This window comes from Ptychodera flava, chromosome 17 (genome assembly GCF_041260155.1).
Source record: "Ptychodera flava strain L36383 chromosome 17, AS_Pfla_20210202, whole genome shotgun sequence".
Lineage (NCBI taxonomy): Eukaryota > Metazoa > Hemichordata > Enteropneusta > Ptychoderidae > Ptychodera > Ptychodera flava.
The window spans coordinates 16,682,837-16,697,529 of NC_091944.1; the positions used below are offsets into that span (position 1 = coordinate 16,682,837).

Consider the following 14,693-nt stretch of genomic DNA (forward strand, 5'->3'; position numbering starts at 1 on the left):
GCTAGAGAGGGCGTATTGATTAACCTTTAAACCCTCGTTTGCATCTCCGTGCCTATTGCTGATCAAAGTCGTCGACGTTCAGACTCGAACCACAGGCGCTCGCGGGCTTGGTAGTGTGCTTGATCGATCGATTTTCTGCTCGATCTATTGATTTTGTACTCTTTACTCTGCCCTCCCCGCGACTAAAAATACCCCGTATTTTTAGTTGCAGTGGAGGGCAGAGCAAAGAGTATGCGATCGATTGATCGAGCAGAAAATCGATCGATCAAGCAGACTACCCAGCCCACGAGGGCATATGCTTGAAAACCCTACGCGAGCCAGCGATAACAAGTTGCAGAACATATCTGGTCGTCATTTTTGTCAAAAGCTTCATAAAGCATGTTTGAATTGCTGTGGGAAATACCGCTGCTCTTCTTTCGTATCGCGTTAGCTTATGTCGAGTCTCTGGTTCGACTTCTAGTTCCTCCCGGGCGGAAGAATGTTGACGGCCAAGTGGTGCTCATCACCGGAGCAGGACACGGGATCGGACGATGCCTTGCAATCGAATTCGCGAAGCTCGGGGCACACTTGGTACTTTGGGACATCGACGAGACGGGAGTTGTAGAGACTGCAGACGAATTAAGAGGCATCGGAGCTCGTGTCACCACGTATACCGTGGATGTGTCGAAAAAAGATAATGTCCGCAGCGTGGCCGAACGAGTCAAACAGGAGATTGGGGATGTGGACATTTTAGTAAACAATGCTGGGATAACCAACGGACTCGAGTTGTTAAAATTGTCTGACAGTCAAATTGAAAGACTTATGGACGTCAACATTATGGCACACTTTTGGGTTAGTGAAGTTCAGTTGCATATATATATATATATATATATATATATATATATATATATATATATATATATATATATATATATATATATATATATATATATATATATATATATATATATATATATATATATATGATAAACAATCTTAATATATATATATGAGATAAACAATCTTAAAATACCTGTTATTAGGCACCTGATGATTAATTATGATTGGCTAATTTCACAAGAAATGCAGTCAATACATATCTATGGTCGAACGATTATATCCATATAATAATGTTTCTTATTTCATATAGTGATGATGATAGTCATGCACTTATATTATAATACAAAACATACTTACGAAAATTCGATGTTGCACATCGTAAGGTTTGAAAACTGTAATTCCTGTTGTCTCCTTGAGCATAGTCCGCCAGGGCTCCCATAGAGAGCCAAACTGAGAAGGGAGGTATGATATTTACTGCTTTTGAGAATGTGAGTCCACCGCGCCCCCATAGGGGTCAATAATATCACTTAATGGATCAACCAAATTAGTGAAGTGACTTTAGAACCATGGTTAGGCCGTCTACTCTGGGGATAAATCCTTTCTCCATGACCTTAAAAGAATTTTCTTAAAAACTACCAACTGAGCCATAGGTTCATCATCAGGATTGGACCATTTGATCTGGGGTTAGGGCTGGGTGGTAAGGATGTAAAGAGATGAGGATTCCATGCTCCAAAGCCAGCTGTGGGTCCATAGCTGTGCTGGTGATTTGCTTTCAGGGTTTCTGTCTTTTACGCCCAACTGTGGTGGTTGGGCGAAAAGTCGTGAAAGTCAAGATTAGAATGTTAAAGACAAAAAAGAACCAGCAGAGCTGGGGACCCACAGCCAGCCCCAACGTTTGTCTTTTGGATACTGCATGGCATACAGACTCATTTCTTGGTCTACCTTCATGTGAATATTTCTTTTTCAAACATCTTTATGACTACAAATTTATGTTGAAGGAAATTTTGCTCCTCTGTTTTTTTCATTTTTGACCGCCCTTTCCCAAGGTCTGATGGTCAGCCCGTCAGCGCTTTAGGCATGCATGAAGTTTATTCTGTGTCAGGAAACCTGTCTGCAGCTTAAACTCTGGAACTCTTTGTGTTGAAGCCTTAATTTCATGAATTTTATGGGTAGACCATTTTGTTTGAAGAAAAATATTGTAATGTACATTTACTAAAAGTCTGAAATGTGAATCTGAATTCGATAAATACCCCGTAGTTAGACTTTGTCCAGACTTTGCTCAGTCAAAACAATTAAAGGTCAGTACTTGATGTTTGATACAATATTCACCATGAGATAACTATCTTATGATACTTTGAATGTCTGGAGGCCACATCATGAAAATTTGCTGACCATTCAATAATTTTGCCACCTTACCAACAATATCTGCAATTATGAGAACATGGTATTTGAATAATAGAAAAAACCTATGGTGGGGATGGTTATGATGATGACTTCAAATCAAACCATTTTGCACAATTTCTCTTTGTCAATCTTTTCTATGCCCACCAACAATCTCAATATGGCTGAATATCAAAAGTCTTTGGCAGCTGTTTTGAAGTTTTTATTTCCTATACTTTTTAGATTTCCTGGAGTCAGATAACAAATTTTACTGGGTGAAAAAGATTTTGGTAATCCATATCAGACCAAATAATTCGTAAAGAAGTTTTCGAAATCTTCTTAAAGCCGCACTTTTCAATCCCTGGTTCTCGCATTAGTGGAGTTCTCCTCCCAGTCAAACACATGGCCAGTATGATGTTTTGATTTCTATAACATTAATTACACAAACTGATTTCAATCTTTTGTCACCTTTTGCTAATCCTGTAAACAGAGCTTATATAATCGTTTGATTGACGGTAGGTTCAAATTGCCAACTGTCATTTATTCCCCAGCACCACACTGGAATTTCCTTAAAAAACGTCTTCCAGTCACGTTAGAATTTGAATATAACCATTGAGTTCGATCGGCAGCAGCTTCGTGCTGACCGCTTGGCAGTCTGTCAGCGTTTTTGCGGTCGGAAAAAACTAAAAAGGCGCATTTTCTGGAGCGTGTGCCCTCATGTTACCTGCTTGGTGTCCACTTACACAATAAACGCCGCCATAGGTTTGCGCCCTTTTAAAGGGAGGCTCCGCCTTTAAGACATTTTTTGTCGAGGTTGATCAGCTGGGAATATTGCCATAAATATGCTTCTTCAGTCATTGTACTGACATTCCCCTGTGTGCATACCAAAGAAGTCATGATGACACTGACAGAAACTATGTCACCACAATTACAAAAACTTGTAAAAAATATGGAGTGATAGATTGTTAACAACAATATTTTTGTCAGCATTGTCTGATAAATTGTAAGTTTATTGCAGAAAGGCACGGTTCACAATATTGAAAATTTGAAAGTCAAAAATGGTTCTATGGTGTAGGCTGCTAAAGTGTCTCATAGTTTGTTATATCTCGGCTTCTCTACCCCATGGTTATGTTTATATTGTTGGGATGACATTGACAAACTGATAGAATTTGGGATCAACCCGTCAAGAAATGTAAATACAATAGTCTTTCCTTGGAATTTCAAAATGATAATTAAAAAATGTTCATGGGTCTGAAGTCCAGCATACCATAATTAATTTCCTCAAAGCAGGCACCAAATTATACTGCCCTCTTGTGATCACAACTATAAGACTGATCCAAAACTACTGAAGGCCATGGCATGATGGTCCAAAGGCCATGAAGGCATATTGTTATCTGGAAGTTAACAAACTTTTCAGAAATTTCAGTATCGACCTACAAAGTTTGCAGAGTGCTGTATCGCCAACACACAGCCAATCTTTCTGTCCAGGCCCACTTAGAGACAGGCAGATTAACTACTTTAAGAAGATTGGACCACCTATTCTTTAGAAGTGAACAATAAATTTTTCAAAATAGTAATATGCTATTCGGGCAAAGTTGATGGTAGATCCTTATTCCTTTGACACAATATTGTGCGTGTATGAATGGGTGATTCTGACGTTGATAGGGGTGGTACAAGGTCTTTCGCCTCAATGGCAATATAACTGGTTCTTTAGGTGTACATTCTACACTTCTGATGGTTTCAGAGTTATACTCAGTCTCTATATCTTCAGCAGTATTTCATTGATATATTCTAATAATGATATATTCAAATAATGACAGCCACTGTTAATCCCTATAAAGCATTAAAAGGCTAGCAGCTGTAACTTTGATGATTTTCTCAATACTTTTTGTTATGAATGTCAATTGTGATTTGAAATTGCCTCCACTCTTCACTCCATGTGGTAATCCAGCATGAACAAAATCAGAAGCATTTTGAAGCACGACGATTTTGATGCACAACCATTGTAATATGCCACATTCAACAATAAATAGATTTTCCTGTACAACAATTTTAGAGTCCCATAACCTTTTCTTTTTTTGTTCAGTTAGATGTGTAGGAATATTGTTGGACTTGGATTTTATAAGTGGAAACGTAATATAATTTATGAATGAAGCCTATTTGCATAAATTTCCATATCTATGTATGTGGCTTCGGCATATGACAAATCGGTTACTACCTAATATCACCTGTTCCTTAAGTGTTGTGTGATTTTTGCTGCATCAAACACCAACGTCATCTCTTGTCTGACACCGCACAAATGACATTCGTACTGATATCGGGGAATAGCATAAGGCTGATACTGATGAGCATCGTTTATTCTTTTTTTTATTCACTCCATCATCCAACGGGCGAACACCCAATTACAGGATGAGGTTCCCATAACCCACTGACCAATGGAGCAATGAGGAGTAAAGTGCCTTGCTCAAGGGCACAATGCCGTGCTAGACACAGTAAGTGAGGCTACCCACAATCCTCCATGATCTGTACACATGGAGATCACTCACTGAACTGAAGCAAATTTCTTCTGTACAGAGAACAACTCGGTCCATATTTCAAAATTCTGGCAACATAGTTCTGATCACCATAATTTTCTGATTTCTCACCGTGAATAATGAGAAGATCAACCCTTTTTCCGCGGAGGAGATAGCAATTTTGTAATTTTGTCGACATAAATTTTGGACAGCCATACACAATATTTTCAAGGAAACTAAGGGAATAAGTTGCATCTGTGTTGGCGAAAGAAAGGGTATTGATTTTTTTTACTGTTCGTAACAAAGGAAATTTGCATGTCTGACAGGTGGTATGATGAGACCATCTTAGTTGCTGATAACTTTATCTTGACAAGTGTGCAATTTTTAGCACCTCCAAACATCAAGTTCTCACTCAATTTTCTCTTGAATTTTAAACATAATCAATAATTTTCGAACATAGTCTTATCAAATAATCCTGAACTTGAATTGTAAGTTAAAAATTGTTAAGAAACTGATAAAATTGAAAAAGCCTTTAGCAAAAAATGTCTGAGTGAACAAATCAAGGGGAATTGTGGGTAGCCTCACTTACTGTGCTAGAGTCTTGAACTCACCATCCTCCGACTGTGAGTCTGTCACTCCGGATGTTACTCTGGACCTACTGGGTCTCGAAGTCACGATCCTCTGACAGTGAGTCGATAACCCAAACCACTGTTCCCATATGTGTAGGCAGGGAGAATTGGTCTTTCAACTTGGCAGCAGTATTATACAAGTATACATGCATTCTGCATTTGTCATCTTTCTTATAGAGTTCAAAACGCAACTTGAGTTAGAGAGTAAATTTAATGTGTGCCTAACTGTCAGTTTTCTTTACTTGTGAATGTTCAGAAATGTCACTCTTACAGCTTGACTTTTTTATATTCGTTTGAAAACATTTAACGATTATTCAATATTATTTCTTTATACAGACTGTCAGAGCATTTCTACCAGCAATGCTTGAGCGCCAACATGGACACATTGTATCTATAGCATCAGTAGCTGGCAAACGTGGCACAGGTAAACTGGTTGATTACTCGGCATCCAAGTTTGCAGTGGTCGGTTTTACGGAAGCACTCGCCATGGAGATCAGGGAGATGAAAATAAGTGGTGTCTATACAACCACAGTGATGCCATTCTTTGTTGATACTGAAATGATAAGAAATCCCATACCCCGCATTAGGTGAGTCGTTACGTATTTGATTATCGGAGTATCATATCATTGCTTTTATCATCTGTTTTGTAAATATTAAATATTGCTGATTACCAATATAAATAAAAGCCGTAAGTATCAGTGTGGAGGTCACAATTGAAAAGAGACCTTGTAAATGTTATTGCTATTCAGAGAAAAGTGCATTTGAATGGTTGCATTCACTCACATTGTATTAACATGATCAATGTATATTTAATTTCATTGGGACTAAAAATCACGAAAAGTATGTCAGTTTAAAAAGCAAACAAGATCAGATATATATCAGATTTACCACTGAGAATATTCTGAATATTTGATCTCAGGATCTTACTCTTTCATGAGGAAAAACTCTCATTGCATTGCCAGTCCCTTCCCAATTTCTTGACATGTGACCTTAGCCAGGCCAGTACATCCTATTTCCTTTCCATTTATTTGATTGATAAGGTTACATAACATTTACCGGAGTATGCCATGACTTTCGCAGTCAATGATGTTCTACCTGCCCAATGAGAATGAGATGATGATATTTACAAATGTAAATTGTATAGGGTTAATTTCTCTAATTTTGGTCAAAGCATCTAGCGTCAGCTCAAGATTTCTCCATTTTCAGCTGTTTACACATGGTAGCTAATGTTTTAATGTTATATCTGTTTTTTGTGTCAATCTGTGGACATGTTTTCTAAAGATTAGCTTATCAGATTCACCAAATTTGTTGGACAGGTGTACTAGAGAGTGTGAAGATCCTGAAGAGTGTTGAGTAGCTAAGGCTTGCAGATTTAGCTTTAATTTAAGGTAGTATGCACCTCAAAAGTGAAAGTCCTAAAATTTTTGCTCAAACTTTCCTTAAAGCCCCAATAGCTGCAAATGTGTAATTAACCGGTCTCAAAATATCTTCAGTTTTTCCATGGGTTTCTTTGAATAAGATCCACTGAAAAAGTGTATAACACTGTCATACGTGTCAAAAGTGGCATGTAAATTCAACGTTTTAACATCATTTTCGATTTCCTGTCATGTTTTGCTCACGTGTTCACACACGTGAGCATATGGTTTACCGCTGTCTGTATGTGTGTGTGTGTATGTGTGTGTGTGTGTATGTGTGTCTGTCTGTAAACCCGATATCTCAAGAACTGCTGAAGGGATGTCAACCAAATTTGGCACACTGCTTCAGGATCTTAGAACTTGAAAGGTTTTGGGGGGCGTGGCTTGGATATTAATGAAGTTATGAAAGTTTTAATTTTTCTGTTGCATGGTTGTCTATGAGAGAGCTTTCGCTAACGCCGCGTATGACAAGTGAAAACGATCGATTGACGAGATCGACTGTTTGAGGGCATTGTGAAATGAGATAGTCTAGGTTGGCTATAGCTGGATAGCTCTGGGCACAGACAATGCACTCGTCGTCACGAACGACTTTTCAACGTGAATCCGCAAGGAAGCAAACGTAAATTGTTAATCTGCAGGATCATCAGAGGAATTCAGGTAAGTGTTCAACTCTTTTAAGATGAAGTTCGAAACTACTTGCGAGTGAGTGGAACAATATGGCAGATGGTTGGCGTGCAGCCGATCGACTCAGCCGGTGTGACGTAGTATTCATCATGACAAACCGTAAATGATCGACGCTTATTGTGGTCCTCACGCAGAAAATCTAAACAACGTCACCAGTCTGTCTATTCTGTTATTCAGAGAAAAAGATTATGGCGGTTGATCACACGCAACAGTAAAATCCGTTGTGAGTGTCGATAGTCTGTCCATGGAGGTATAACTTAGCGAGAAGGAACATGCACTGAAAATAAGCCAATTATTAAACTAGCATTGTATTTGGACAGATAATCCCTTTACCTCCTTTCTTTTTCGTGCCCTTGAATTGGTGCTTCCGAGCCATAAGTTGTACACCGTTAGAGTTCGATAAAATATGAAATAAATTTTATCACTATCGTTAATCGAATGCCCGCGCAAAGATCAAAAATATGCCAATTGTACACATGGGCTTTGTTTGGTTTGCAAACAATGGGTCAATCAATGCAACGCAAGACCGGACTCAAGAGATGGGTAGGCGCGTTGTTGCCCTTCATTAAAAGTCATTTGTCAGTCAGATTGATCATAAATTTTTAGGGGTTCCACAACTTTGCGCACAATGCTTCAACTTTCTTGAGTAACTATCAATGTGACTATCAATTTCACGATGAGTTTTAGGCGACGGACTGCACGAGACACCATAACTCTACGTCATCAAGCTAGATTCCCAAGGTTACCATTTTGTGTGTATGGAATCTCACCACAGAGACTATCTACTTTTGAAAATATGCGATGCTGTATCAATGACACCTTACAAAATGACACATAAAACTTGAATTTACCTTATCATGGTGGTGCAACATATTTTAACGTCTTTTTTTGAGATTGATTTGATTTTTGAAATTTGCAAAAGGTGGAAATAGGTGGAATGGTAAATCTAAAAACTGAAGACAGAAAATTCAATAACATTTTTATTGCCCATTGTTGTGCAAAATTTCTTCCTTATTGAAACTTGTAAAAGAGGTTCTAAGGGATGAACATAAGTCAGATTTGTTAAAATTTGGTGAAATATTCATATATTTTGGTATATTTCTTCCCTTTTTTGGTCTAAGAATTTTAGAATCCCATAGTCTGATATTTTTATGCAGTTCATGATGGGCTACATGACTTAAATTTGTTGCAGTTATTACAAAATAGTTCTGATCAAATGGGCGCAATACTGTCTTATTGGCGGTATTTTTGATAGAGTGACATTTTGTCGGCATGTACTTTCTACTGGAACATTTTTTAACTTTAACTTTTGCACATGCTGCCACTTAAATCATATTTTTATTTTCTTATTTATTTTACAGATTACATCTACAAGACGAAGTCCTGCTACACTACCAAGAGATTCATTTGGCTGTAAAAAGGCTCACTTTTGGCCGTTTGAAGGCTCACATTTGCACATTTGACCGTTAGAAGGCTCATATTTGGCCGTTGGAAGGCTCACATTTGAACATTTGCTCGTTACAAGGCTTACAGAACGCTCAGACATTTGGTCGTTAGAAGGCTCACATTTCACTATTGTAACGATCACACTAGCTATCATAAGAATCAAATAAATATTTAAAAATTGGAAGATTTGAGTACTTGCTTTAATCTTACTGTGACTGCTACAAGATATATATAGACAATAGACAACATACAGAGATATTATTTATTCTTGCTGTTTTATAAAGTAATCCATCCTAGAGAAATACAAGGACAACTTGTACAGCAAATCTTGAGTGAAACAGATTGTTACAGTATCTTTTTGAAAACTACTTCAATAATCTGAAGGAATCTTATCACATCTGTAACAATTGACAATACATCAATACATCAATACAATGAGGGTAAAGAAATTAAAGTGGCACTCCCACTTGATAACATTTTTAAAACATTTTTTAATGCCAATGGTCAATATTTGACGTGGGGACTACGCTTGGATCGCGAGATATCAATTAAAACATGTGCTCAAAAAGTAAAAGTTTGAATTCCGGTGGCCCACCTAAATTCAGCTTCCGAACATCGAACGTTCGGCACTGGGGCCATTGTCATTGAGTACGAGTACGCTGCTGTACCACTCGCGTCAGTGATCGGTCATGTCCCGTGGGAGAAAGCCGAGTCTTACTGACTCGGCAAAAAAACGAAAAACAAAGTTTGCTGATTCCACCAGAATTCGCATAGGTGACCAGCACAGTTACGTTTGGTTGATACATAGCGGCCGCCGCGTGGTATGCAGACGCATACCACGTGGCGGCCGCTATGTATCGAACCACGCGTAACTGTGTGGCAGACGACAAAATGTAGTCATCAGAGGCTGCTAATATTTTACACGTAAAAACTGATATCTATGTGGTATTGGTTAAAAATCTAATACAACTGATTGAGAATAATAAAAACGACAAAAACTAAGGAGAAGTTTTAAAACAAAATTACCTAAGGTTAAGGCATAATAATGTATATAAAGTCTTCGCAGTGGGAGGTAAATTAATTGCGTCATTCGAACTTTTTGGACTCCCTAGAATATCGTCCATCAGCACAACAACAAACCTTCGGGGGATTTCGGGTCATAATCAGAAACTTTTGTATGTGAAAAATACGCTCGGGAAATGACATGTTTTTATCGATATCTCGCGATCCGTGCGCAGTTGCCACATCAAACATCGACCGTTGGCATTAAAAATGTGTTTTAAAAATGTTACCAAGTGGGAGTGCCTCTTTAAGCACAAAGGCCAAAGGCAGGCGCACTTGCTACATCAGAACCCATTTAATTTCCAGTATCCCTTAACTTATTACCCACTACCGCCCCTCCCCCGGAAAAAAAAAAAATTACAGCAACAATTCCACAAACATGTTTCATAAACATGTTTAAATTTAACCACGGTGCAACACCCAAACCTGACACCATATACACTATAAACCAACACTCGTTTCTCTTGTCATTCGGTCAACCAATCACAGTAACAACTCGACCATGTCCACAATACTACACGTGAGCATATTCATGTTCATATCTGTTCAAAAACTAATCATATGACAGAGACAATAAAAATTACAAAAGCAAAATGTTGGCCATTGTGTGTTGTGCATCATTCTATATGGCATCATTCTGTTTCTGGAATGATCACGATGTGTCTCTGAAGGAAATACTGTGTTTTTGTACTTTTCCATGAGGGCACCATTTTATGGGTGCGGCACTGTTTATTATTCAGCCTGTTAAAACATGTAGGCATAGTCCAAATCAGCGAGCGTTGATACTTCTATACACGTCCTTCAGTTAGCACATTTACATGAACCAACTTTGGTTTGAAAATATAATAATGAAAATAATGCATAAAATTCACAGCTATTGGGGCTTTAGTGAAGCTTTCGACCATTCTCTTACCAAATAAAAAATAAAATCAGGGGTCACCGTGCAAAAGTTGTACCAGAGAGACAAATAACTTGAGATTTCTTGATATTTTTAATTCAAAATGGCCCCATCCCTTTGTTAACTCCATGGGGAAAAATAAAAAATTCCAATATTCAAAAAACTAAGACAGTGAAAAGTTTTGTTACACCAAGAGCTTTAAAATGAGCCCTCACAGGTGGTTGATCAGAAAAGAATTGGAAAAGTTTGAGAGTCTGATTATCTGTCCCCGAAGCGCATTCTACCAGGTATCTTGTCAGCAGCCTTTTTCTAATAGATTGGAAATATTTTTAGTAGATGAATGATCTCATTCAGTGAATTTGAAATGATGATGAATTTACACATTTGGATTTCTTAGTAAACTGTATTGTGTATTTGTATCGTTATTTCATAATATTAAAGAAGTAAAGATGATTTTGATTTTACAACAATAGCCTATTAAAATTTCAGCATATGATTAATTCTCTCCATTCAATTAGCATATATTGTTTAATGAACAGATTTCCAAGGCTGCATCCTATATTAAAGCCGGAATCTGTGGCATCAGAAATCGTTGATGGAGTTTTGAGAAACAAGGTTGAAGTGATGATTCCCAGCAGTTTGAAGTATGGAATAGCCATTAAAAATCCGTAAGTAATGTGACTTTCCCCATAATCATGCCATCATTTTTTTTTTCAAACAGTTACTAAGAACTACGTTGCGACTCAAACAGGCAATTATGTCATGATTGTTGGTTTGTTATGAAATGAAGCACACATAGGCTGCTGACAGAAAGTTTTGGAAATTCTTTCTGTCCTGGGCTTGTTGGTATCACAGCCACTCTTTGCTATATCATTTGATAGATGATTCTTATTATTTCTATCATTACCTTTCTAATATCGGAAACTTTATGATAGAAACAATAGAGTATGATTTTTCTTATTCTTGTAGATGTTATTTCTTGTCAAAAAATTTGAATAAATAACAAGCCACATAGCAGCCAAAATAGCTCGGCTGTTGTTTTTTAAATAATTGAAATATGCGGGTTATTAGTCCCCCCAGACGGTGTCTGTATGGACTTATAGGTTTGGTCATGTCCGTGCGTCTGTGCGTCCGTCAGTTCACGCAGATATCTCAGACATGCCCTGGTCAATTTCTTTCAAACTTTGCACAAGGATAGAACCCTACCCCATACAGATGCACGTCGATTTGTTTCACAATGCGATCAAATTTGGCCGTGTTAGAGGACTTTTTAGTTTACACCTCCATAGACTCCCATGTGTAAGGCAGTTCTCCATAGACTCCCATGTATAAGGCAGTTCTCCATAGACTCCCATGTATAAGGCAGTTCTCCATAGACTCCCATGTACAAGGCCAAGAAAAATAAAAATTTAGTTTCTCATCGTATTCATATTGCAAAAAGGATGCAGTGACACAGTTTTTAGTCCCCATGGATGAAGTCCAGGGGGGCTTATAGATTCGGTCATGTCCATCCGTGAGTCCATCCGTTCACGCAGATATCTCAGATATTTTGACAAAATGTCATGTGACCTCAGTGATCTTTCAGCTCAAATATACATATTTGTCAATAACTCAGTAACTACAAGTGCTACACCCTTCATATATGGTATGATGGGAGACCCTATGATGCACATACTGTACTTCATTAATTATGCACATATGTAATTCTGAGCAAGCCAATAGAGCTGGATGTCTGATTTTTGGTATATAGGGATAACTATAGGATATAATTTTTTGACCAAATGTCATGTGACCTCGATGACCTTTTACCTAAAATATACGTTTATGTCAATAAATAAGTAACCACAAGTGCTATGTCCTTTATATTTAGTAGGATGGGAGACCTTATGACAACACACGCTTTACGTCATTAATTATGCACATATCTAATTCTGGGCAAGCGAATAGAGCTAGAGGTCTGATTTTTGGCATATAGGGATTAATTAGCAATACAATTTTTTTTTCCAAATGTCACGTGACCTCGATGACCTTTGACCTTGATTATACATATATATGCATAACTCAGTAACCACAAGTTCTATACCCTCCAATTTTGATAGGATATTAGACCTTAAGATGTCACATCTTGTACCTCATATATTATGCGCATATGTATTTCTTGGCTGGCCAATACAGCTAGAGGTCTGATCTTTTTTCCAATTTAGAACCATAACTTAGACATGCCTCATGTGTTTCAAATTGGGAACAACGACATAGACCTATGTGCCCATAGATCTCAACATATACACTCCAGTGATACTTCTTAATGACCACATTTCCCTGCCCCATCAAGACTAATACTCCTATTACAAGTGGGGACTATGTCACTGTCAATGACTTGTTTTCATTACATTTAAAAAAAGATTCAATGACTTCATCACCAAGAATCTACTTTCAAATGTGGAAGCCATTACAGAAAAGATGTTTTGAGCATAAATGAAAAAATATCCCCGAAATTTACATAGGACAAGTTTAATGATCATTTAAACGAAACGAAATGAGATCATTCAAAGGAGCTTACAAACTGAATTTGCTTACCTTTTGACAAAAGGTTTAGCAGAAAATTTAGCAAAATATTATCATTTAATGAGTTCTTTTAGTCGTGTAAATGCACTTGTTCTCATATCAGTTTTCCACAACAAAATAATAATTTTCCTCATCAGATTTGTTCCGAGAAAAGTACTTCTTCTGCTTGAAGACTTTCTAGATTTCGGAGTTGAAGCTAAGGACAAGGACCTGACAGCAGACAAAGACAAAGATGCTTGAAGATGATTTTGAAAAGTTTTGACCAGAAATGTAACCTGTTCACCCCCAATGCTTGTGAAAAGGTCCACAATCACCATTGATAACAATGGGTATGGACCAAACCATGGTGGTGAAAGGGTTAAATCACAATAGAATCATTTCAGCAATCACCTCTATTGTTATCGCTAGAGTTCTTGATGTACATGTAGTTATTTCCAAGCAGGCAAGTCACAAATTGATAAACAGTAATCTAAAAGATTTTATTGTTGAGTTGCCTTGAAGAAACATAAGAGGATAAGGGAATGACAAATAAATAATTGTAATACAAAAAATCTTTGCATACCAAAGGTATTTTCGCTATTAAAGTAGTGCACTTTTTAGTATTACAGACAACAGGGATGTGCTCAGTTGATTTCATATGGACAGAGACAGAAGTAGACTGACAGATCTGTCGTTTGTGGGCACACTCTACGTTTCCCTCTCCCCTTATGTAGATAGTGCCCTCAAGTGATGGATTTTTTCCGTCTAAGGCAGAAGTAGAGTCCATAAACTACAAACAGTTCATCAAATTACAACTTGTTTTCATCAAAACACAAGTGTATCGTTACTGTTACCACTCCATGTAATGGAGCGAATAAAAAATAGGATTGAAAACCCAAGTTGAAATGTTTGCTGTTTGTCATTTATTAGTCCTATCAACAATCTGTAAATGGATAATGGTCAAAGCTCAAGAAACAGTTTCAGGCAAAATTTTAGATAGTGCAATAAAAATACATGAAACTCCAAACTCTGTAATTGGCATAGGGTGTCCACTAAACTATTACACTATCTGAAATAAAATTTTAGACAGTGCTATACAATTAAATGAAACCCCAATCTATGTAATTATCTCGTACATTTGTAAATTTATCGTAGGTTTGTAAGACTTATTTTTAAAACATAGGTATGATAAAATGTTAATTTATTGTCTGCAAACAACCTAACACATTTTTCTTTTATTTATACAAGAATTGAGCATTCAGCAGGGTCCATATTATACACTCCTGGAAAGTCCCATAGAGTC

General features: G+C 37.3%; 1 protein-coding gene across 2 annotated transcripts; it reads left to right on the forward strand.

Moving 5' to 3' along the window:
• Positions 1–43: 43 nt before the first annotated feature.
• On the forward strand, positions 44–14,289 carry LOC139115623 (estradiol 17-beta-dehydrogenase 11-like). Of its 2 annotated transcripts, XM_070677889.1 has the most exons (5): positions 44–347; positions 461–831; positions 5,678–5,928; positions 11,386–11,514; positions 13,549–14,289. In XM_070677889.1, the coding sequence occupies exons 1-5, from the start codon at positions 296–298 to the stop codon at positions 13,649–13,651; spliced, it is 906 nt and encodes a 301-aa protein (XP_070533990.1). In that variant the 5' UTR covers positions 44–295; the 3' UTR covers positions 13,652–14,289. The 2 variants fall into 2 exon arrangements, with proteins under 2 accessions (XP_070533990.1, XP_070533989.1); XM_070677888.1 differs by having other exon boundaries at positions 44–831.
• Positions 14,290–14,693: the final 404 nt, after the last annotated feature.

Excerpts from the sequence above, each read along its gene's own strand:
- LOC139115623 (XM_070677888.1), top strand. The coding sequence starts at position 379 with ATGTTTGAATTGCTGTGGGAAATACCGCTGCTCTTCTTTCGTATCGCG. Across the intron at positions 832-5,677 it reads ACATTATGGCACACTTTTGG|ACTGTCAGAGCATTTCTACC; the intron begins GTTAGTGAAGTT and ends TTCTTTATACAG. Across the intron at positions 5,929-11,385 it reads AATCCCATACCCCGCATTAG|ATTTCCAAGGCTGCATCCTA; the intron begins GTGAGTCGTTAC and ends TTTAATGAACAG.